The sequence below is a fragment of the Cladophialophora carrionii genome, assembly GCF_000365165.1.
Source record: "Cladophialophora carrionii CBS 160.54 unplaced genomic scaffold supercont1.2, whole genome shotgun sequence".
In the NCBI taxonomy this organism is placed as follows: domain Eukaryota; kingdom Fungi; phylum Ascomycota; class Eurotiomycetes; order Chaetothyriales; family Herpotrichiellaceae; genus Cladophialophora; species Cladophialophora carrionii.
In genome coordinates this window covers 702,814-727,590 of record NW_008481827.1, presented here as the reverse complement: position 1 = coordinate 727,590, position 24,777 = coordinate 702,814, and the positions used below count along the sequence as shown (strand labels likewise).

The window sequence follows — 24,777 nt, the reverse complement described above, 5'->3', positions numbered from 1 at the left end:
TGCACCGCACGCCATTCCTCTCCCAGTCAAAGTCGAGTGCAATGAAATGAGATGACCAGCCCAGTGAGTAGTCCCAGTGAGTAGTTTTCGTGGGTTCTTTCTTTCTGTTTTTTCCTTTCCTGCCCTGCCCTGTGCGGCCCTGCCCTGCCATGCCTGTCCAGCCAAGCTTGGCCAAGTAACATTCTAATACGTCCATGATGACGACGATGATGAAAGGTATCGCAGCTCGCGCCGCTTGGGAATTCAGATCTTTGTAACTGCAAAGGAAATCGGTGTGTGGAGGGTGAAAGATGGTAAGGGTGGTGGTGGTGTGTTGTAGCGTGGTGCGTGTGGTGTGATGTCGTGGTGCGTGTGGTGTAGTGCGGTGCTTGTGGTATGGTTCGGTGTGGTGTCCTGGTGTTCTAAAAAGTGTGGGCTGTCGGGGTCGGTACTGAGATTGAAACCCAAAGGCGACCAAGGATATGACACACTCGTACTATCCGAATTGAATCCAATCCAATCGGACATACGGCGTGAAGTGTATGCACGTCCGTTGGTCCAGTGAAGTGTCGCGCGCACTTCATACCTTCTCCGGCGTCCTCTCGGTCAGATCCAGGTCGTCCATGAAACTCATGCGCTCGGTGCGCGGCGACAGCAGTTCATCGCTCGGCTCGACCACCGACGGATGGAGCAGCGGTTCGCACGTCCGTTCGTCGCCCTCGCCGGCCGGGCGGTCCGGCCGCGAATCGGGATCCTCCATCCAGTAGCTCTCGAGCGCGCCGGCCGCGCAGACCAGGCCGCACGCCCACCAGGCCAGACCGTTGCACCCGAGTTTCAGGCCGGCTGAATGGATGGAGCCGGTGACGACGGGCCCGCACGCCCGGGCCAGGCACGCCATCGAGGCGGCGAACCCGTTGACCGTGCCCAGCACCGACTTGGAGTGCACGGCGTTGGCCAGCAGGATGGCGTTGGACGGGAACGACACGGCCTGGAACGTGATCTTGATGACCAGGCTCAGGTAGATGCCGGGCTTCTGCAGCCGCTCCGGCAGGAGCACGAGGTAGGGCACGGCAAAGTACAGAATCGGCCAGACCGTCAGGACCACGCGCGACGAGTACAGCGTGCCCAGCCGCTTGGCCATGAAGGGGAAGATGAAGAACTGGGCGAAGATCGAGTACGCGCCCTGCACGGCCATCATGAAGCCGATGGCGCGGGTGCTGAGGCCGAATCCGCCCGAGAATTTGAACGGCAGCACGGGCTTGGACTGCATGCGCTCCTCGCTGAGGAACGTGGGCATCAGGGCGTCGAACGAGACGCTGTGACTTTGGCCGAAGTTAGTTGGCGGGTTCTTTTTTTGGGACGGGCTCAAAGATTCGCCCACTCGTGCAAAGAGTATCGAGCAGAACGGGTCATGCACTTACTAAGCAAGGAATGCATATGCAATGATGATCAGGATGATCTGCCTAGTGAACGTCTTGACGACGCCGCGTGGTTCCTTCTCGCGCAGCATCTCGGCGTCCATCTCCTTGGTCGACGTCGAGCGGAGGAGCGGAGAACTTTCCATACTACGGTACCCTGGAGGCGGGTCGTTGTCGTCGAACAGCAGATCCGTGGGCTCCTCCACGGCGAGGGCGAGGGCGAGGGCCGGTTTTCCGGTGGTGCCCTTCTCCTGCGTCTTGGTCGTCCGCCGGCGGGTTGTGCTTCGCAGAAGCATTTTGGCCAACTCACGTCCAAAGTCCACGTCGTTCTTCTTCTCGGCATGTGTTTCCTCGAGAAACAGGATGCCGACGGTGATGCCGACCACGAGGATCGTGACACAGAACAGGTTCGGCAGCAAGAACGGGTACTTGTCGAAAATGCCGCCTCGGCGGAACCCCAGGTTGTCACACGGCATGGCCAGAGTTCCGCCGATGGAGGGCCCGATGATCGAGCCGATGCTCCAAATCACAGGCATGACGGAATACGCACGGGGCTGGTGCTCCTTCTTGGTCACCAGCTCGGCCACGGTCGTCTGGAGCACTCCGACGTTCCCATTGAGCAGGCCGCCCAGGGCCCTGGCCATGATGGCGCCCGGCAGCGTGCGGGCAAAGCCAAAGCAGATCATGCTCAAGGCCGTGCCGACGAGGCCCATTATCAAGACCGGCTTGCGGCCTACGCGGTCACTAATCCGGCCCCAGATCATGCCGGTCGAGAACTCGGCAAAGGCAAACGCGGTGATGAGCATGCCGGCGTAGACCGATATCTGCGACTCATTTTGGGTGATGTTGAACGACTCAATCATGCGGTAGGCGTAGGGAAAGATGGACATGAAGGCGATTGGTTCGCATAGGCGACATATGGCTATCGATCTGCTGTGTTAGTCGGGCCTCTCTTTTCCTCCTCGCAACAGGTTGCCAATTTGGGGGCCTTGGGGGGGGGGGGGGGGGGGGGGGGGGGTTTGCGAGATGACGTACCGAGAACGCCCAATTGTCTGAAGGGGAAGCTGTCGTCGACATGTTCGCCGAGGAACAGTCTGGCGAGACGGTTAGGCATCGTCACCGAGAGAGGGAGGGAGGTATCGTCGTCGGGCGAGGGCACGGGCGGCAGGCAGGTGGACGAAGAAAAGGGTCGTCCGACTGACAGCGCGAGGGGACAGCCATATTAAGGGCCAGGAGAAATTTCCAGGAGACAGAAGAAACAGCAACGATAGACCAGGGCGAGCGGGGCGCTCCCTTCGGTGTCTGCTGGCGGAATGGTGCATCCGCCCGCGTGGAAGAAGAAGCGGTGGACAGCTTGGGAGGCAGTTGGGATAGTACGTAGCACACAGACGCGGCAGCATGGCAGGACTTGCGATGGAGACACATTTCTCGCAGAGCCAGTGGCCAAATCAAGCCACGGTGACACGGGTGAGGAAGCGGAACTCTCAGGCAAAGTCTCTGACATCCGCGCCCGGCTGCCCACAGCAGGCCGAGTTGGGCAGCTCCAGTGACTGCGCTAGAGCCCAAAGCCGGACCTGCCGTCAGACCAGGTTGATGGCACCCGAAAGAAAAAATGTCCGCGCGCAGACCGGGGTTGGGAGATGATGTTCTCCAGACCGTCCGCTCTGGGACGTTGGGCGACTAAGGGCGAAGTCAGGAAGGCACCGGAAAGTGGTGACGGTGCGACCACAGCCAGGTGGGATGTCGATAGATCCTGGACGCGGGCAGTGGCGGGGGGAAACGACCTGGTGGATCCAGACCGGCAACAGAAGAGGTTAGCATGGGCATATCAACAGGGCCACAGGTCCATTTGGCTTTTCCCTGCCGTTTGGGCTTTCAGGAAGGTGGGTTTCAGGGCTGCCATGCGGTCGATGGCGGTGTGGATCCGGGATTGCCATCACGGCCAGGATCTCAGGACTTCTCACAGACAGACTGAACGGGACAACCGCGCGAGAAGGGGGCGCAGCGGGAGCAGGAATCCAAATGCTCATTGGAGGGGCCAGGCTCGAAGGACTGAAGACAACATCATCTATCGTGGAAAAGTGTCAGGCTTATCCGACCAGGTTCAGCCAGAATAGGCCGAGAGCCCAAGGAACCGCGACAGCGGTACCTCCAGCCAGGGCCCATCGTTGGCCCCGGGGGCCTGCACGAAGCCTCATGACTCGGAGGATCGATAGGCATGGCTCTCATGCTGAGGCCACGGTAAGCACCGCGATTCGTCCGCCGAAGGGCAATTACCCCTGAGCAAGCTGAAGTGGGCCGGAGGCAGCTGGGCTAGGGACGAGATCCTGGTCTTCCGGTCCCCGGGGATCAGGCTTACCGAAGAGTGTCTACCTCTAGCGGGGGCAATTCCACCACTCGGCTAACGCTGGGTTGCCGCTAGATGGCCCCAGAAGCTTTCTGCCTTTGCCTTCCGGTTGCGAGTAAGCGGCTGCGCAGCCAGGACCCAGCAGGCGCCTTAAAAAAAGCCCGCTGCCCCTGTGAGCCTTTACGCCCGTGCCAGGGTGGGTGGCACTGCTGTGTGATGAGCACGCCGGGCTGCATCAGCGACATGTCATCTTACTCGCTTCGGTCACCATGTGACTCGACGCTGTACCGGTCAACGAACAATGCACACATCACGGCCGACAGTTGGTCACAGATCGACTCGTCGCTGCCGGGCGAGCGTTTGATAGGTAGACGCCAGAGGCGGTGAAAGAGGCGGTCATGCCCTACCGAACAACGAACAAACCGGTTCGGGTAGCAGGCGGAGACAGGGCACAATTTTACCGAAGAAGCTGCTTGGGTCGCAGCATAATTGCCACTCCAGCGGTGCTGCGTGAGTACATACTCTGTAGTCGGTACAATGTACGTGTCAGGTGGTAAGCTATGCATCCAGAGATTGGGGTTGTAGCAATACGCAGTACTCCACAAGCAGAGGCGGATATTCGGATTGCAGCATCACGTTGATGGCTGGCTGGATACAAGGCGACCTATTTTGACATTACCCACTCGCTGTCATCCGTGGCCGAATCAACGTCAGTCATCAGGAGTCTCCAGCTTCGGCTGGCACAGCTTGCAATGCGGGATGAGGTATCAAGAGGGGCAAGCTGCAGCGAGCCGCGTGACCAGGAAATGACTCAGCACTTTTGGGCAGGGGACTGGAGATGAAAGGCCGCAAAGGATCCGGAAGATGAGCGACTCGTACCCCGTAGGACGGAGAAAGAAGGCTGGTTGTCAGGGAAGAGAGAAGACGAAGGAAAGGTTGTCTGACCTGGTGCGGGCGATGCACCACGCCGCGCAATCGCGTATACATCACTCGACAGGGCTGGATGTGATTTGAGGAGCCAGCGACTCCGAACGGATGCAATATTTCGACATGGATAAGACTTCAGGCCATCGCGGGACTCTTCCATCATATGCAGAGTCCGGGATCCACGAGTGATGCTGTCAATCCCCTCACGACTGGCGGCAAGTGATTGACGAGATGATCAAGACGACAGATTCGGTACCGTAGTTCGGATGCGCAGCCAACTGGAGCTCAAGGTTGTGATCGAGTCTGCGAGCAAGTGACGGCGCATGGGCTTGATTCGTAGCTGAAAGTTTCCAGCACACTGCAAGCAGGGGAGCCGTTGATGGTCTGAAACCTTCACACATTTGAGTTTTCTAGCGACTGGCGAGGCCTCGGAAAGGGGAGCTGCTGAACCCAAATCCTTCGGGGATATTAATTAGCCTGCCCCTGATTCAGTTTTCCAGAAGACGCCGCGCATCGCCGCTATGTGGCCGCGGTGGCTCAGTCGGTGGCATGCGTCGGGAGGGACTGTTTGCATCACTGAGTCCTCCGGGTCGCAAGCAGCCCCAGGAGTGACAGAGAACGGGTACGAGTACTCCATACTGAGTACAAGGAATCAGAATTATTCACCGATTCCGGGGGACTGGTTCGCTCGTTGGAAGACTGACGCCCGTGCTGCATTGTTGGCTTAGTCCCATGTTTAGCTGCGTTAGGCCCGACGACGTCTCAGCGGCCTGGCTCGTCTGTCGGTGTTTCAAGTCTTCCAGTCCTCGGCTCCTCTCTCCGTGCCGCGTCTTCTTCCAATGCTGCTTGGCACATGTCTGCTCGTCGCATCCCACGGCGAGATTGCCAACCTGTAACGGCGCCAGGCTAGGTATCCAAGAGTCTGACAGGTTTGAGTAATCTGGAGGCCCGAGACAGGATGTTTGTTGCGACGTCAACTGTGCTAGGCCTTCTGCACCCCATGTCTATTTCGGATATCTGAGCAGAATTCCGATGCATGATGTACGAGTACCCAGTACTGTACATGTCCAGCGGGCTAGAATAGACCCAACCTAACCCCACACCGTTGCGCTTCTACCGGACTGCAAAAGGACCTTGGGCAGCGATATAGCCGACTAGCGACAGCGTTACCAACCGGCCAGCTGTCACTGGCTCCTGCCCTGGGTCTCGTTGATGGGAGGAATCGCAATTCCTGTTTGCCTCCCTCACCGCATGGCAAGTCCGTCTGTAGAAGAGCGGACGCCGGGTCTGGTGATGTCGGCACCGGCGGCGCCAGTAGGGAGCCACGAAGCCTTGGACCTCGCACCTGTGACGACCAAGAATTGTTGCAGCTAAACTAGTCCAGCCTCACTCTGCACGCATGATCTCCGACATGAAAGCGTGGGACAAAATCCTCTGCATACGTATGATGCAGCATGGCCAACGTGCCTTAGGGCATGCACAATTTCGTATGCGCAGCTCATTTCTCGGATCACACAACGCACCCCACCAGCGAGCCGCTTACCCAGTCTGTCTCGTCGAGCCTCGTTCAAGACATCTGTACCAAGGCGCTTCATGCCGAAGCTGCAAGGCGGCAGCTACAGTACGTGATATCTCCACCCCAAAGCCCTGCAATAACATCATCAACAACCATTGAATTCGTGTCTTGATGTTACACGACATGCAGCTCGTCTGATGCCAGCTCATCGTTGCCCATGTCACCAACCCCTCACCGGTGAGGGAATTACTGGTTTCGGCCAGAGCCATCAAGGAAACGCCCACGACCAGCAAGGCTGCTTGGTGGCGGACAACTTGGTTGCCTTGCGCTGACCCGTCTCTGCAGCGCAGAGACGTTCCAGATGTCGAATCCGTCGAGACGCAGATCGCGCTGGGGCGCGGTCAATCGTACCGAATGGTCGACCCTCAAATAGCGGTCAGATTAAGTTGCATGATGTGCAATGGACACACCTGTCCCGTCCCAAGTCTAGACCGTTGATGACTGCATTGACTCACAGCCTGCAGCAAAAGCAAGATTGCTGTGAACAGAGCCTTGTTGACGCCTTGCCGCACGATGATCGGTTCTGACTGCATTTGGTATGTGTCGCCCTCCCATTCGACCTCTGCGTCTACACTGCCCGTTACTCCCTCTTCAGGCCGGGCGTCGGTCGGGCACTTAGAATAGGTCAAACCGGGGCACTCATGCCATGTTTCTGAGCCCCATCTGCATTCCGGCTGCTTGCGTGGACGTCACGAGGTGTGACTGAGTCGGGTGGAAGAGGCAATCCGCAAGCAACCGGTCAGAGTAGGTGTCCATAATGGTAGAAACTCGGTTGTCCGCTGTCGGGTGGACACGATACGAGAGGCTTAGGAGGAGATACACCGTGCCCAGGTGCGGCGAGCCGGTATTGCCTGAATCCTGTCATGACTCGAGTAGAGGTCAGAACCTGGCCAGGGAACGCCAAGCAACAAACGGCTTCGCAACTCGGAGGGCATACTGTCTTTTCCACTACGTCTTCATCCAGGAAACCGTCGCTGCAGTATTGAAGTGTGCAAACCCGTCGTTGCCCAGAGAAACACTCCGCATCGATAGGTCCCATCATTCTCGTGAGAAAGGCACCGCGACCGCTCTGGAATGGGGGGCCACGGGGTTGAGTCCTACTCGACTTGAACAACGGGGAAAATTCCCCCTCGGTAGCACAACCATTATGAACCAGACTGACACCAGAAATAGCGTATGCGGCACCGCCGACGATGTGGTGGAATCGAAGTGGAATGCATGGAAGTTGTCATGATGACCAGCTTCGTGCAACAGCAGATGCTTGTGCTGACCTGTGAGAGAGCTCAGTGGCACGCATGCATGTGAATGGCATGGCATGGACTGTCAAGCAGCCACCGCAGTAGCAACGGCGACGCTGCCGGGCTGGCTGGCTGCTGACTTGCCTTCGCAATATCCCGCACAAGCGAGGTGCAAGTATCGCCAATGTCGGATCGCGTTGTGGCATTGTTCGCAGATCGTATGCGTATGCGTGTCACCTGCATGCGGAAGAGAGCCAGCCGTCGACCCGGTGAGAGGACAGTGACTGGGACTGCAGGCGGAGGCGCAGATACAGACGCACACGAAGACGCATCTGGTGGAAGTGAGAGACTGCTCAGAGCAGGCACATCCGGGCTCCCTGCCCATTGCATGTCGCCCGAGTGCGCGTCACGAGCTTGACAATAGGGATGCCTCTTGCCTCTTGAGTGCCTCTAGGGTGCCTCTGGGTGCCTCTGGGTGCCTCTTGGGTGCCTCTTGGGTGCCTCTTGGGTGCCTCTGGGTGCCTCTCGGTGCCTCTCGGTGCCTCCTGACTGTAGATTCTGGTTTATCGGCCACCCTGATCAAAAGCAGCGAGCCGATTGGCCACAGCGCGCATACACGCAGGCTCACGATAAGCCTGGCAGCTAGATCACCACCTAATCACCGTCTCCTCACTTCATTTGGCGAGACCGAGCATGCTTTTGCCCCGCCAGCCACTGAGATGTCCGCATGCTGGCGATGGCAGGATCCATCACCGCCGTGAGCAGATCAGGTTGCGCGGCACAAGGCTGACCTGAGTGACTAGGCTGTACACAATTGAGATGCCGCGCCGATAGCACTGGATAGGGCAATTCTCTCCAGCAACGCGCCACACCGTCGCTGGCAGAAGATGTCAGTGTCGCTTCCCCGCCGTATGACATGACCTCCTCCGCGACCTCTCCTCAGAGCGCCGGCCTCAAGCGAGCGTATCCCGCCGACGAACCTGCCCTGCCGTCCCACCCAGAGCCGGCCGGGGCAGTCTCGAGCAACTCTCCTCCCCCCAGTTCCGTGGCGTCGGCGACCTCCGCCTTCAGGAATGTGTCCGCCTGCAATCGCTGTCGTGTTCGCAAGAATCGATGCGACCAACGGTTGCCCGCCTGCTCGACCTGTGAGAAGGCCAATGTGCGATGTGTAGGGTACGATCCTATCACCAAGAGAGAGATACCTCGGAGCTATGTCTACTACCTCGAGACCAGGCTGGCCTACTTTGAGCAGCTGCTCAAGGCAAATGCCATCTCCTACAATGCCGGCGAAGTCTTCAGCGCCGAGTCCAAAGAGCTGAGGGACGTCGTCCAGTCGCCAGGCAGTGCAAAGAGTTCCTGGATCGGACCTCAGTCGCCCAGCAATGGTTCACCACGCCCGATCCGCGCCGAGGACTGGGACAAGAGGCAAGAAGACGCCGAAAAGCTGAACAAGCTGGTGTCCAACATCGGGATGGTCTCGGTCCAAGGGGCCTCCGATGCACGATATCTGGGTTCAACCTCTGGCATCTCGTTCGCTCGCGTGGTCTTGGCCGCGGTGAAGAGCTCGGTGTCGAGCAACAACTCGGAGCGTGCGGGCGTGAGACCGAGCCGACCCATGCCCAACCTTGCCAGCTCGGGTGGCAGTTCCATGAGGGATTCATACTTTGGCTTACAGACGAAACCGACAATCAAGGAGGCCCCCTTCCCAGATCGGGCCCTGGGGGAGAAACTAGTCAATCTGTACTTTGAACATGCTAATCCCCAAATTCCGATTCTGCATCGAGGGGAATTCATGCACCTATTTGACCGTACATACTCGATCGAACCCTCAAAGCGGACCAGTCGTGAACTCTACCTGCTGAGCATCGTCTTTGCGATCGGGGCTGGCATCATTTGGGGATCATCAGATCCACAGCCAAATGCCCGCGAAGCCGAGTATGCTCCAAAGAGAGCCCGGCTGGGAATGCAACAGGCACAGCCTGAGGAATATCATGCTTCCGCCATCGTCAACCTCGGGTCGTTTCTGGCGTCCAGTTCATCCGCCGATGCGGCCGAACGACCAAACGGTGATTTGGAAGAGCTCCAGGCAGTCTTACTCCTGTGTGGCTTTGCTCTTCTCAGACCTGTGGCCCCCGGACTGTGGTACATTGTCGGTGTCGCCATGAGACTGGCCGTGGACCTCGGCCTCCACTATGAAGACGGGACGGGAATCGACGATAACATGGAGATGCAAGGAGGACCACGGAACCCAGCTGACAAGCCTCTAAAGCCCGTCGATGCAAAAGAGAAAGGTCGGCGCGAATGGCTTCGCGACTTGCGGAGGCGACTTTGGTGGTGTACGTACACGTTTGACCGCCTCGTCAGCACGTGTGTAGGACGACCGTTCGGCATCACCGATCAAGTCATTACTACAGAGTTCCCCTCTCTGCTTGACGATAAACACATCAGCCGAGCTGGCTTTTCACGCCCTGCGTTCCCTGACGAACCGACCTACAAATGGGTTTCGCACCACTACTTCCGTCTGCGGCTGTTGCAGTCCGAGATTCTCCAGGTGCTCCAATATCAACAAGCGCAGCAAGCACGTCTTGGTGGCACCAACCAACGCAACCAATTCATGCATACCAAACTGCCGTCGCCATTCCTGAGCAAGTTCGACTCTTTCCGGTCGTGGCGTCGAGACATTGACCAACGACTCTATGAGTGGAAGGAGTCGGCGCCCGATCCCTCGGAGACCGGCGTCGGATTTTCTGTGCAGTTCTTGGAACTCAATTACTGGCAGGCCGTGATAATGCTGTATCGGCAGAGTCTTAGCGTTCCAGCACCCCTGGCCAACGAACTAAGCCCGACGGAGGATGTGGCGAGCCCGTCGAGCGTGAGGATGGAAGAGAAGGAGGATGAAGACCTGGTGTTTCTGAAGTGTGCAGAGGCTGGCCAGAAGACGTTGAAGCTATACAGGCAACTCCATCGGCTCCGACTCGTGAATTACACGTATCTGGCAACACACCATCTGTTCATGGCCGGGATATCGTTTCTGTACGCCGTCTGGCACTCACCGGCTGTGAGAGCTCGCCTGGTAAGCATACTGAGAGATCGCTTGTTCCCGTCTCTCTATCGACTGACCGAGACTGCAGACCCTCGATGACTTTGACTTCACCGTCCTCGCCGCGACGTCGGTGCTCGGCGACCTCATGGAAAAGTGTCCGCCGGCCGAAGCCTGTCGCGATGCCTTTGAAAGAATGAGCAAAGCGACGGTGCAAATGTGCATGTCGACTCCTGGCTTTGGCTTCTCAATGGAGCCACGCGACGAAAGACAACCCCGACAACAACAACTGTCCCGGCAAACCAGCCTGCAGAACCAACCGCAATCCCAGCCAGTGCCTATGCAGATCGATCCCAAACCACCCGCAACCACACGCATCGCCCCTCGACCCATCCAGAAAAAACGCCCTCCGCCCAAGTTCGACATGGACCTCCGCGAACTCTTCCCTGAGGACCTCGAGCCCAGCACCCGTCCCTCCTATTCATTTCCTCAGCCACTGCAGTGGATGCGGCAGCAGCAACAACAACAACATTCTCCACAGCCCAACACTAACGCTGCCGTGGGAATGGGCCTCGGCCCTCCTCCTCACGCTGCTTCTCTCCAACACTCGCCAACCCACGGCCAGATGTCCCCCGCATCGAGCATCAACTCGCAGATCAACACCGGCCTCGGCATGGGCGCGTCATCCACCAACCCCCAGCTGTTCAGTCCCCAGCCGACCCACGCCCAGGCAAACGACCAATTCTACATGCAGAACACGTACAACCCGGACTTCATGTCCAGTCTGCCGGGCATGGACTTCCTCAACAGTATGGGCGGTGACAGTGGGCCGGGCGGCGAGGGTGACTTCAAGATCGATGCCGGTGGGTTAGGCGACCTCGGCTTCGGCATGGGCTTGGACATGCAGCACGATTGGAGTGACGGGCAGCAGTACGATTTGTTTGACGGCTTCTTCTTCGGCAACGGTAATGGCACCGTCAATGGCAACGGCAATGGCAGCGGCAATGGATACGAAGGAGGAGGTGGAGGTGGGTATAATGCGGGGGAGGGGACAGGATCATCGTGACTCGTGTGACTACAGGACAGTATAGACATGCACGCATAGATATATCTGTAGTGTAGGCCACATGAGCAGATTCAGCCGTCAATACGCAGGTACGAAGCACGTACTTGGACGCGGAATATTCTGTGTTGTGCACTGAATGCCACGTCCCGTGTGCTGTCTACCGTGTACCATCTTCAACTCGCCGACGTGCGCGCCGATAGCAGAAGCCCTTCTATGCGATCCGCCTTGGATGATGAGCGTTGACGTCCCCATCCCATCACATACGTACGCTGTTCCCCTGTCCTGTAATATGCGATCAATTGCATCTAATACCGATAATGCCGAATGGCCCTTTTGGAGCCTCTCTCAAGGAACCAGGCGCCGCTTAAGCGTGGTCCCGTCAGCAAATAGGTATTCCACAACCGTAGCTAAGACGCCCTACCCACCGCCCTCGTTCCTGACCACAGCATGTAAGAGAGAGACTTGGCCATCCTACCACCCTCACTCCCGATTACAGTAAGATACGAAACCCCCCGAAGCTGATTGAGCTACAGGAGACAATGTCTCAACTAGGAGTATGCCGCCGCTATATCTGGACCTGGACCTGTACCTGTGTGGTTCGAGGAGGACATATCCACTCGACAAATATATATATATATATATATATATATCTAGGTATTCTTGCCTGAAGCCTTTGCTAAAGTCCTGGAACGGAGGGATAAGCGTCTTATTGTACTTGCGTGATTGGCGTACGACGGTCATCATGGCCACCCGAGTCTTAAGAAGGGAGGTGTTGCGAGGCACGCGACCTCTTCGGCTAGAACAGCCTTGCGCGGTCAGCCTTGCCAAACCCCTCGGACTGGGCTCAGACAACTTCAACAGTGTGTGTTCACGATGACAATGGCACGATTGCTGCGTGACAGCCTTGCGGGGAAGAGCAATGTGATCAGGCAGGCATGTAAAGACTGTCAGATAGAGGGGACAGAGCAGTTTTCCCTCTTAGTGGCGCCTTTGCGTGCGCGTTCAGTCTTGGTGTGTTTTGAGAAGCTCTAGCCAAGTGTGCTGACCATATTCATGACAAGTCAGCCTTGCCTTCCGTGTTGTCGGACGCACCCATGTGTGGTGTTCTTGTTCTTTGCGAATGATCTCATCGACAGTGCCCCTTCGCCGTTGCAATCAGCGCCCTCAGAGACAGCTACGCATCGCCGTAGTAAAACTCGGCCGGACCTCGAACCATGCATTATATCGGTCAATCACTACCAAGGGCATATGTGTGTGTATGTCCCCGTAGAGAAGACAAGCAAGCCAGTCTGAGCCATGATCGATTCGCCAGTCTGTCATTTAATTAAGCCGAAGGATCTCTGGTTGATGGGTAGAAATTTCTTCGACCGTTGCAGCCAGTTCCACGAGGAGGGCTTCAATCAAGGCTTGATCATGTTCACTTCCGACAACACCGACATGCGTCTGCCCGCTCTGAACAAACGAGACGGCCTTGATCGGATGAGCCGCGTCGCCGTGTGGGTTCTGGATCGCCACCTTGCAAGCCCCTCCCGCAAAGGGCATGCTGTCGTAGTCCTCGAAATCCTGGTGATGGACGACAGAGTCGAAGAAGAAGTGTGACGGTGATGACGATGATGACGACAACGACGACTCTGGCGACGATGACGGTGACGACTGCTCCTCCTCCTGTGGCGACGACCATTGCGTGTTACAGCTTTTGAAAATCTCTCCAAACCCGACAAAGTCGTAGGCTGCCGACTCTGCACCCTGTTTCTGGACGAAGCGGAGGAGGTCCATGGCCGTCCATCCAGCCTCGAATGGGACGCGGACCGGTGTGAACTGGTAGCATGGACCCATGACTTTCTCCACGTCGGGCATGTCCATGTTGCGGCCGGAAGTGATGCAGCCAAATGTCACATCTGGTTGCTGGAGACGGCGAGCCAGGACGAGTGCCCATGCCCCGGTCAGTAGACTCGCTGTTGTGATCTCCGTGGGACGATGGGAAGCGTCGACAGGTTTGGTGAGGAAGATCGATTTTGAGGCGTGCCGTGCTGACGGTCCATCCAAAATCGACAATTTGGAGCCGTGCAGAAGGTTGCGCCAGTAATCTAGTGCCGGTTTCTTGTCGTGTTCATTGCAAAGTCGTGCCATGTAAGCGGAGAACGGCTTGAAATCGGCAACGGTTCCTCCTGTGTATATGGTCTCCAAGTCTCGAAGCAGCTTGGGCAAGGAGATGCCGTCGTATTGAGCATGTGAGAGTCTGATAATGAGGCACCCTTGGCCGTCCGGCCCCTGGACGTGGAACATCTTGAGGAAAGGTGACCCGAGGCGCATATCTGATTCTATGTCTTCGTTGCAGAGCGCGACGACGAACTGTTCAAGATCACTTTCAGAATGTTGCATGGTCATCGGAGACTCCAGCTTGTCCAGAATAACTTGAAAGAGCCGCGACTCATGCTCGATAAAGACTGTGCGCAGAATGTCGTGGATCGTGACCAGCTCGTTGCAGGCGCGGGTCAGATTGTCCAGATCGACGCCTTTTTCAAAGTATAACATGGTGTACTGGATGGATGTTCGTGGAACCTGAATTGTTGCCTTGACGTCGATCGCTTGAGACTCTGTTACTGGCAGGACATCTTGAATAAACCAAAGTGGATCAGCTAGCTTCGGTCGCACAACGTCGGACAAGAACATGCCAACGTCCACTCCGTCCAGTGTCGAGAATGGCTTGTAATCCGGCCTCTTCTCCATGGACACCTGGTCCACTTTCAACACCCTGGCCGCGTCGCGAAGCTTCATGTTCTGGAAGATGTCGGCCACTGTCAAAGTATGTCCCTGAACCCGGAGACTCGATGCCAACTTCATGGCCAGCACAGAGTCCCCTCCGAGGCGGAAGAAGTTGTCGTCCAGATCGATCTTGTCTGGACTGATACCAAGAATCCTCGCCCAGGCAGACCGCACAATGTTCTCTGGGGTGGTCAAGCTTGTTTGCGTGGTAGTGTTCTTCCATGCCTCCTTCAAGTTTTCCTGTAGGGTGGTGAGGACAGACCTGGGAATTCTAGCGGCCAGCTGGTTTAACATGTTATGATCGACTCGACCCATCTCAGTCGGTATTTTGTCAACCACAATATACGCAGACGGGAACATGTACGGCGGAAGGGAGTCTTGGATGAACTTGTCGAGCTTTCTAAGGGCAACAGCAAGGCCGTAGTGAACCGTAGCACAGATAGTCAGGTTTGATCTGGATGACCCTGCGGCCACGTACGTGATCTCATGGTTCGCTTCCATGAGCGGAACATGCTCTTCCTGAGAGGGCTGTTGCTCGACAAAAACGACCAATTCCTGCTCGGCTGACTGTTGATTCCCTTCCAGCGGCGGTGGGAATGCGGCCACAGCGGCGCGGGTTGTCGGTGGAAGATGATTTGTGACATGAGCTTCGAGTTCTGCGATGTCCAGTACATGACCTTGAATCGTTGAGCGATTCTCCTTTCGACCAACGAAAACTAAGCTGCTGTCGTCTCGTAACTGAACCAAGTCGCCCGTCGATTGCACTGTCCCGGATCGACCAGCACAAGTAGAGCTTCCAGCCAGAAGCCAGGGGGGAGACGAAGTGGTATCAGCTGCAAAGAAAGACCCTTCAAGCCAAAGCTCGCCAATACTGCCAATGGGCGACAAGAGGGACGGATTTTGTGGGTTACAGACCCAAGGGACCACCGCAGGAGGATACGTTGACCCTGGATCAATACTTGCATCTGCTCGAAGCCTTCCGGATAACCTGTCCAAGGACAATGGAGGAATCTTGTTCGCACGCCAGATCTGGTCGAGTTCCGTTTCAGGCAGACAGGAAATCTCGTTTATTCTCCGGGAGTGATCCTGCATCAACTGCAAGCAGGCCGTCTCTACCTGGGCGAGTACTCGTTGCATTTGTGCGATGTCAATCAGGGTGGTGTCAAAGCTCGCGCAGACCCTCAAACCACCTTTGCGCGTTCCAAAGGCCAACATGAGTGGATACGGATTAAAATGTAGCGCTTCATGTAAGATATCCGTCTGCTCAAACCCAAGTTCGGCGCCCACGTACTCTGGTTCGGGTTGGATGACCAGGCCCGTACCGGCTTCACATGCATGTTGAGCATCCCTGCTAACCTTTCTGATGTTCTGCATTCCAACATGTTGGTACGGTGTGCGCACAAGGACGGCTTCCTGTACAGTTTGTAGGTAAGACTGTACAGAGCTCGTTCGGTTGATATGTATGCGCATTGGTAAAGTCGCGATCAATGGTCCCTCGATGCTTTCGACTTTCGCTAAAGGAATGTCTCGACCTGTGAGCGTCTCGCCGAACACGATGTCGTCGCTCCCTGTGTATTGTGACATGACGAGCGACCATGCTCCACGGATCAATGTAGCCATGGTGAAAGTCGATCCAAGGTCGGTCTCAAGCGCAAATTGATGTTCAAGCATGCCGTTGGGAGTCGGCAAATAGTCTCTGGAGGGCAGACGCGGAAATTGAGGTCCAACGGCTCCTTCCAATTCTTGCCGCCAAAATTGTTGAACCTCGACTTCGTTCACGTCTCGCACATATCTGACAAAGTCTTTCATTTCAGCTCGTGGCTCGATTTGCTCACCCCGCAGGGCATTGCTGACTTTCTGGAGTATCAGAGGTTCGGACCACCCATCGTAGAGCACGTGATGAATGGTCCAGACCATGTATCGTTTGTCGTCCTTTGAGTTGTCGACGAGGGCATATCGAGCCAGACTTTGACCAAGTTCCATCTTCTCATTCTGGTCGTCGTCAAGGTATTGGGATAAATCAGTCGAATACCTCCAGCATATGCTTTCCCTCAACACAACTTGCTGCAAACCGGGGTCTTGGAGTTGCACTAAGCGAGTGCGCAGCATAGGACTTGCCGCGACAACCTCCTCCCAAGCCTTTTTCCAGGCATCAAGGCTAATATGTGAGGGAATGCAACTAACTCTCTGAGCAATATACGCTCGTGTTGATTTGATGGAGAAGGTAAACAGCGATTCCTGTGATGGTGTGCAGGGGTAGATGTCTTCGATGGCGGCTGGTTCGGTCCCACACCACTGCGACGCTTCGAGACAGGCACTCTCAGCATCCTGGGAGATCATCGAAAAGGCTGGCGCTTCTATTCGTGTTTGAGGGCTGCTGCAAGTTTGGACAACGTCAGCCATCGCTAAGAGCGTAGGGCAGCGAAAAATGCTCGTGACTGTGACACCGAGTCCTTGAGCTCTACAAACAGAAACAAGTTTCATTGCCATTAGCGAGTCGCCGCCCAGTGCAAAGAAATTATCGTCGGGCCGAATGGTTTCTGGATCAAGCCGCAATGTCTGGCTCCAGGCCAGCCGCACAAGTTGCTCGAGATCGCTTAGCTGTCGCGGAGCGGTCTCAGTCGCGCCTTGGTCTAACTGTCGAAGGTCGAACGTGGCACCGAATTGCCTCAGTCTTTTGCGATCGGTCTTGCCTGATATCATCACAGGAATGTAGTTGACCGGTACATATGCGCTTGGCACCATATATCGTGGGAGGACCTTGGCCAACTCCACATCAGCTGCCGACAGCATGTCCTGTAGATCCTTGGGGGGACGTGCCCACTGTAGATCGGTAGACTCTTGTCCCTTCGTAGACTGAAATGCAATGAATGCCAATAATATAGGTTGACCTCCAGAACCTGAAGGCACAATCACCTCTGCAATGGCGTTGGTGCCTGGAGGGAGTCTCGCTTTGAGCTGGTACTCGATTTCTCCAAGCTCGACGCGTTGTCCGCGCAATTTGACCTGCGTGTCCTTTCGCCCGATGAAGACAATGCCACCAGAGCCATCAGGATCATATTTCCCAAGATCTCCAGTCTTGTATAGGCGGCCACGGCGACCTTGATAGCCATTATGGCCTGCCGTGAGCCACAAGGGGTCACTAATAAAAGCCGCCGCGGTTTTGTCGGGATCATTTAAGTAGCCTTGTCCCACAATTGGACCCTCGACAAGCAATTCGCCCACAGCACCGACCGGCATGAGCATTCCGTGGTCAGTAGGGTCGACGATCCATATAGCTGCCCCGTTGCCTCGCCCAAGGGATACATAGTCCCTGCCTGTGGCCGCGCTGCTGTTGATTGTACATCCGATCGTGCATTCAGATGGGCCGTAGCCTATGACAATCCTAGTGACTTGGCCCCAGCGTGTCACGTCTCTTGCAGTGGCTGCCTCCCCTCCGAGACCCAGGGCGCTAAGCGATGCCACAACATCCGGATCCAATATGCGGGCCACCGAAGGGGTCAGGCCGGCATAGGTGACTTGCATTCTCCGCATCGCGCCATTCAAGTCGTTCATCCGATCTTCGTCAGAGGGAATGCAGAGACATCCGCCCTTCGAAAGAGTGCAAAGCATGCTGTCGATGCTGACGTCAAAAGCATACGACGCAAAATCAAGGACTCTAGAGTGTTCCGTATAGCCAACTGCCTCCGCTCGAGGAATTGCACTGCTTGTATATGTTTCGTGAGAAATCAAGACTCCTTTCGGGACACCCGTGCTTCCGGAAGTGAAAATTATGTACATCAGAGCAGATGGGGGTACGACTGGCAAATTTGGCGTGACTTGTAAGCATGAGGCGTGCTTGAATGAGTCCTCTTCCACGACCATGAGCTTCCCCTCGGGCAAGACTGCGGCCGAATAGTCATGTTGTTTCCGGGATGTAAGCATCGTCTTCGCTCCGACCTGTTTCGCCATGGTTTGCAGGCGAGCAAGCGGAAGCGTAGGATCCATCAGCACGAAAGTCGCCCCTGCTTTCATCGCCGCAAGCACGGCAATGATGGTCCATCTGGACTTTTCAAAGCACACGGGCACGACATCATGCAACCCGACACCCATCTCTTTCAGCGAGTAGGCAATGGATGTAGAATATTGGTCAATTTCGGCATACGTCAGGCTGCCATCCCAGGATAAGATTGCTACCTTGTCTTTGAATACCTGGGCTTGCTGGGAGATCACCTCGTGCATACAAAAGTGATAGGATGGTGGCAGTGGGCAATTCCACCTCCATATTTCGTCCAGATCAGCTGCTGTCGGCCGCATCAAACTTTCAATGGGGCCGTCTGGGTTCAAAATGCACATTTTGACGGCATCGACCAGTGCTATGATGTGTCGTGTGATCGTATATGGCAACATGTTCTTGGTCTGCCATACTGGACGGATTTTGAGACGGCCATCGTCAAATTGTGTTTGCAGGTGCAGTGCACTCTTCGCTCAAAAGGTCAGTGACGAGACGTTTGAGTTGATCAGTGACTCACTTGACCACTCGCTTCCTCAGGCGTCTGAGACAGGGAACTGGTGCTCAATAGGAGCGAAACAGGGCCAGAGCCTCCATGTAACTGAGTTTGGGTACATGCAGTGATGTGGCGAGCAATTCTAGCACCAACTTGCCCGATGTTATCTTGCAACCCTGTGATTAACTCATCCATCACCAAGCGCTTTGGAACAGGCTCGTCCAGAGCGCCGTTTCCTCGACGTTCGTAAGCCCAATCAAACCAAACTTGGCCTTCGTCTTGGGTTCGTAGGAGAACGAGGAGCCATGCGAGGAGCAACAATTCCTCTCTTAGACCAGTGGGAGTGTTTGTTGGATCGGAAGCAAGCCCGGCGACCTTGAAAGACCAAAATCCCTCGGCGTCAGCGTCTCCGATAGAGACTATGTCTGCAGACTGGCCATTTGTCTGCCTTCGATCATCCCTTTCGGCGACTGCTATAGAGCCCATTCTAAGGGCAATCCCGCTTTCTCGACTGCTGACGGAGCTCAATATCGAGAAGATGAGTTGGGCATGGAGCTGTAATCCAGTCACTTGAGACTCAGACGAGTGACTGAATCATGCCACCGCAAAAATATGACCAGCATTTTGGTGCGAAGTCGGAGACGAAGGGACCTGACGCAGCCGACCAGACTATGGTATTTCGCATGTCTGTGGACCTGGCCTGATGCGGGCATCTGGTCGAAGGGAGTGAGGCATTTGGCAAGGAGTCCATCATCCACGCCAGGGTCGGAGAAATTCATGTCATTTCCATAACAGGTCTAGTTGTACTGGGGCTTGCATATTGAAATACAGCTAGTGTCAAGCCGCCGGTATCGTATCGCGACATACGATCGGTGTCGTCATGTATAGGAAATATGGCGAAGGAAACAGATGTGCGCATCCTTGAAGGGCAACGTGGACATAGTGTGGGCAACGGTGTGCAAGGTGGAAAGCAATGCCAAGCCGCTAACGTGCTTGTTAGTGATAATCTAATCTGATAAGATTTTTCACAATCCGGCTTTCTGATTTGACCACGTCGTCGGCTTCGGGAAAACCAGGAACTTGCGCCATCGACTTTCGACTTGCCACTGTCTACACACGCCCGTTGCAACCACCCTCCTCATTACTCTACTCGGACAGGTCGCCCCGCCTTCTCACATGAACTTGCTCTGCTTCTGCTCTTCGCTACGAGCATCAACCGAACGATCCACCGAACGGAGCCCATAGTCCCTAAGCCTGCAGGGGTTCAGGGAAAGAAAAGAAGATGGATTGGTTGTGACGGGCACCGGCGATGTCGGAGCCTGAAGAGACGTGATGTTCCATTACCAGAGAGCTGTCGTGATCAAGGTACAGTACCAATAGGTTTGGAAGAGCTCTCCTTTCATCCCACTGCATTTCCTAAACCTCTTGGCGGTTACCGTATTTTCCAAGTTGACTTTACAAAGCTGCTCGTTTTACGTCCCGTTACGCTTGCCACTCTGGTGTTGATCCATTTTCCAAGCTGGCGGTCCGCGTGCCCTGTTGCTCAGACCCAGCTTGACGGTCACATCGCCGACCATGAAGCAGTCCTCTCAGTGCGGCATCGGAGTGGAGAAATTTTCTTTCAGACGCTGAAACGATTCCTACGGCAATGCAAATCGCCATTGTCGAGCACAGCAGAGACGGCGAGCTAAGTAGTTCTCGAGGGAGACCGCGGCCAGAAAAGCAGTCTTTGCAGGTGAAGCACACAGACAAGTCACTCACAACGCTGCAAGCAGCCTCGCCGGCTCTGTGTTAGCATGAAGGCCTTCCAGAAACTCGTGGGCTACCCTCGCCTACTGTTGGCTGGAAGCCCTTCCAAAGTCGATGCGGGCATGTTATTGTTGGCTATACTATCTGCGATAGCGTCCGGCATCCCATTCCCATTGATTGGAATTCTTTTTGGTCAGCTCATCGACGACTTTAATTCGGCAACATGCGATTCACCCGACACTTCCAGTGCTCGGGCACAGCACCAACACAGTGTCAACGACAAAATCCTGCTGATCTTGTACTTGGCCATCGCCCAGTTCGTCACCATCTATACGCACCTCTCATGCTGGAGTTTGAACGGGGCTCGGCTCGCACAAAGACTACGAGAGAGTTATTTACATAATCTGCTCCGACAGGAGCCGTCGTACTTCGACAAACTACCTCCCGGAGAAGTGGCCTCTCGGCTCAATGGCGACATCCAGGCAATCCGGTCAGGTACTTCTGAGAAAGTGGGAATATGTCTCTCAAGTCTATCCTTCTTCGTCACGGCATATATTGTGGCTTTCATCAAGGACTATAAGCTTGCGGCAATGCTGGTCTCCTTGATACCGGCCTACTTCCTGATGTCATTCGTGGGAAGCCATTACATTGAAAAGTACTCTGGACTGATGTCGGATCATGCTGCGACCGCCGCTTCAATCGCTTCAGAAGCACTTTCCAACGTTGTTGTCGTGCACGCATTCCGTGCAAACACCCGGCTGGAAAATAAATTCGCCAAGGCGCTCAAAGCTTCTGAACATGAAGGCTTGAAGAAGGCGTTGGCGGTGGGTGTACAATCCGGAGTCCTGTATTTCATCGCCTATTCTGCGAACGGTCTAGCATTCTGGCAAGCAAGTCAACGGATTGCGGATGCAGTCCGTCTTGATGCTAAGACCGCCTCCGTGGGTGTCACGTTTACAGTAGTCTTCATCTTGATTGAAGGTCAGTTGGAATCGAGCTCCACCTTGGAACTTTACTAATACATTGACAGCTACGTTGGTCTTGAGTCAAGTAGCGCCTTTTCTGCACCTTTTCGGGGCGGCTGTCGCTTCATTTCAGAAACTGCGTGAGGATATGGATCGCGAGCCGTTGATCGATGGCACAGCTGCTTCGGGGATTCACCTCTCGCAGGCGGAAGCCGGCTTCGAGTTTAAGGACGTCACATTCACTTATTCATCCAGACCTGAAGTTACAGTTCTGGACCAGGTCAATCTTCGAATTCCTCCCGGGAAACACACTGCCATAGTTGGGTTTTCTGGAAGTGGCAAATCCACCATTGCCGGATTGCTTACAAGACTGTATGATCCTAATCAGGGCCAAGTCTTGTTCGACGGTCATAATCTTCGTGATCTGAATCTTCATGACCTCAGAAGCTTCCTCAGCCTCGTGCAGCAAGACCCCTCGCTCCTTGACCGTTCGATATTGGAGAACATTGCACATGGCTTGATCAATTCGAGCCACCCCAATCATGCACACTTCAAGACAACGCTTCTTGGTCCAGACCTTGCAGATCTCGCCCACCAAGTCAGGGAGGGCCAGGACCTGCAGACAGCAGCAGAGAAGCTGGGCCCAAATGTCGTCGAAATTATTTCCTTGGTCCGAAAGTCCGCAGAGCTCGCCGACGCAGATGCTTTTATCGTTGCGTTGCAACACGGCTATGGTACCGTGGTAGGATCGGGTGGGCGGCTGATCAGTGGTGGCCAGAAGCAGCGGATTGCCCTGGCGAGGGCCCTCGTAAAAGATCCCAGGGTTCTTATCTTGGATGAGGCCACGGCATCTCTGGACTCAAATAGCGAGCAGCGTATTCAGGGGGCCATATCTCGCATTGCCAGTGGCAGGACTATGATCACGATTGCTCACCGACTTTCGACTATCACTGGTGCCGACAACATTATAGTCATGCAGAAGGGACGCATCCTTGAAGAGGGAACCCATTCAACTCTGATGGCAAAGAACGGCGCATACGCCGATCTAGTGAGATTGCAGACTCTCGGATCCACCACGTCTGGGACAGACGAGACAGCAGACAGCACGAGACAATCAGATCATGGCTCTTCAATAAAGGGTGCTACCGAGGAGCGTATTTTGTCAATTGACGGTATCGGAACCATTGAGAAGACTGAAACCTCGGCCAGTCAAGCTGAGGTAAATGAATCTGCGGAAGAGCAGGAAGAGCCCGAGACTCCATCAAAATCGCTGTGGTCTTTGATGCGAGGATTTGCACCAGTCTTGAGACCGCACCTGCTAATCATCATTGCCTCGCTTCTCGCCTCGACCGTCGTTGGCGGGTCATTCTCTGCCGAGGCCGTGATCTTTGGAAACACTGTCGGCAGCTTGAGCCCGTGCCAGAGCGAATCCTACATTCGTTCTCGGGGCAGTTTCCTCGGTCTCATGTTCTTCATACTCGCAATCATCGAGTTCTTTGCGAACGTGACCAGTTGGTCGGGTTTCGGCTGGGTCGCTGAGAAAACGGTCTACAGTGTGAGAGTCTTATCCTTTCGATCCTTGTTTGGGCAAGATCTCCAATGGCATCAGTCCGAAGGCCGAACTCCCGCCTTGCTGCTCTCTTACATTACCAGAGATGGCAATGCCCTCAGTGGCTTGAGCGGCTCCGTCATCGGCACGTTGTTCTCGATCACCGTCAACCTCTTTGCCGCAATTATTTTGACCCATATCATTGCTTGGAAAATAGCATTGGTCAGCCTGTCTCTGGTACCGCTCCTCCTTGGGGCTGGTCTTATGGAGCTCCGAGTGCTCGCGAGATTTGAAGAACGGCACGAAAATGCATATACAAAATCGGTGGACATCGGCGTGGAGGCAATCACATCCATCAAGACGATTGCGTCCCTTTCCCTGGAAGAAGAGACACTGAAGACTTATCGACGATCATTGAAAGGCCCTCGCAAGGAGACGCTCAAAGTGAGCCTACACGCAAGTCTCTGGCAGGCTATGACCTATTTACTCGGTAACCTCGTGAATGCGTTAGCTTATTGGTGGGGCGCCAAACAGATTATCGCGGGCAATTATACCCAGACGCAGTTTATGATTGTGGTCTTCTCCCTCCTGGTTAGCGCGCTGCTCTGGAGTCAGATGTTTGCGCTCGCCCCAGAGCTCACCAGTGCGCGGGCTGCGGTGGCGAGGCTGTTGGGTCTCATTGAGATAGGACCGGATACAATGCAAGGACATGGGAAGAGGACACTGTCTCTCGATGCAGGTTTTGAGGATAAAGACCTGGAGAAAATCGCCGAAGCAAAACTGACTCTTCCGGCTGGCAACCAGGGTTCGAGTGTCCAACTCCGCGATGTCCACTTCGCATACCCAAGTCGGCCCGAAGTTGAAGTGTTGAAAGGTCTGGACGTCGAAATCCAACCAGGAACGCTCTGTGCGCTTGTCGGTCCTAGTGGCGCTGGCAAATCGACAATCGTCTCGCTCGTCGAACGACTGTACACCCCTCAATCCGGATCCATCATTGTCGAGGGGGTTGACTTGACAAGGACTCGCGACGTCAGCTTCCGCGACACCATTGCGCTGGTACCACAAGAAAGCGTGCTCTTCGAGGGTACCGTTGAATTCAACATCGGCCTTGGTGCTCGACCGGGCCATGAAGCCACCATGGACGAGATTCAGGAGGCATGCAAGCTCGCCAACATCCACGACACCATCCAGTCCTTGCCGGACGGCTACCAAACGCTCTGTGGACCGAATGGCAATCAGTTCTCAGGGGGGCAGAAGCAGAGGCTGTCGATTGCGCGAGCACTGGTGCGAAAGCCGAAGTTGCTGATCCTGGACGAACCGACCAGTGCTTTGGATGCCGAGTCGGAGAAGCTTTTGCAAGACGGGCTCGAAAAGGCCGCGCGAGACATCACCGTGATTGCTATTGCACACCGACTGCACACGATAAGGAAGGCGGACGTTATCTTCTTGATTGAAGGAGGCCGATGCGTTGATCGCGGAACACATGAGGAATTGCTTCAGAGGTCGGAGAGTTACAGATTGAACGTCATGCACCAGACGCTGGGCGAGTAGCACAAGATGATGCGTCGCCCTAGGCCAGCAGCCTGACAAAGATGACTGCCTGTTATTTTTCATTTGCAGCGCGTTTCTCGATTTTTCTCTCCCAAAAAATCTCAACCATGTCCTTCGGC

The 24,777-nt window shown here is 55.3% G+C and overlaps 4 protein-coding genes across 4 annotated transcripts; 2 read left to right on the top strand and 2 right to left on the bottom strand.

The window, feature by feature from the left end:
- Positions 1-559: 559 nt before the first annotated feature.
- G647_02323 (uncharacterized protein) lies at positions 560-2,287 on the bottom strand (the record flags this gene model as incomplete). Its single annotated transcript, XM_008726673.1, has 2 exons — positions 560-1,301; positions 1,401-2,287. 2 exons carry the CDS (start codon positions 2,285-2,287, stop codon positions 560-562), a joined length of 1,629 nt encoding a protein of 542 aa, XP_008724895.1.
- A 6,114-nt stretch (positions 2,288-8,401) lies between these two features.
- G647_02322 (uncharacterized protein) lies at positions 8,402-11,591 on the top strand (the record flags this gene model as incomplete). The annotated part of the gene is made up of 2 exons (XM_008726672.1): positions 8,402-10,558; positions 10,617-11,591. The coding sequence occupies 2 exons, from the start codon at positions 8,402-8,404 to the stop codon at positions 11,589-11,591; spliced, it is 3,132 nt and encodes a 1,043-aa protein (XP_008724894.1).
- A 1,320-nt stretch (positions 11,592-12,911) lies between these two features.
- On the bottom strand, positions 12,912-19,330 carry G647_02321 (uncharacterized protein; the record flags this gene model as incomplete). Its single annotated transcript, XM_008726671.1, has 2 exons — positions 12,912-18,818; positions 18,869-19,330. 2 exons carry the CDS (start codon positions 19,328-19,330, stop codon positions 12,912-12,914), a joined length of 6,369 nt encoding a protein of 2,122 aa, XP_008724893.1.
- A 1,310-nt stretch (positions 19,331-20,640) lies between these two features.
- G647_02320 (uncharacterized protein) lies at positions 20,641-24,658 on the top strand (the record flags this gene model as incomplete). Its single annotated transcript, XM_008726670.1, has 2 exons — positions 20,641-21,574; positions 21,624-24,658. 2 exons carry the CDS (start codon positions 20,641-20,643, stop codon positions 24,656-24,658), a joined length of 3,969 nt encoding a protein of 1,322 aa, XP_008724892.1.
- Between the last annotated feature and the right edge of the window lie 119 nt (positions 24,659-24,777).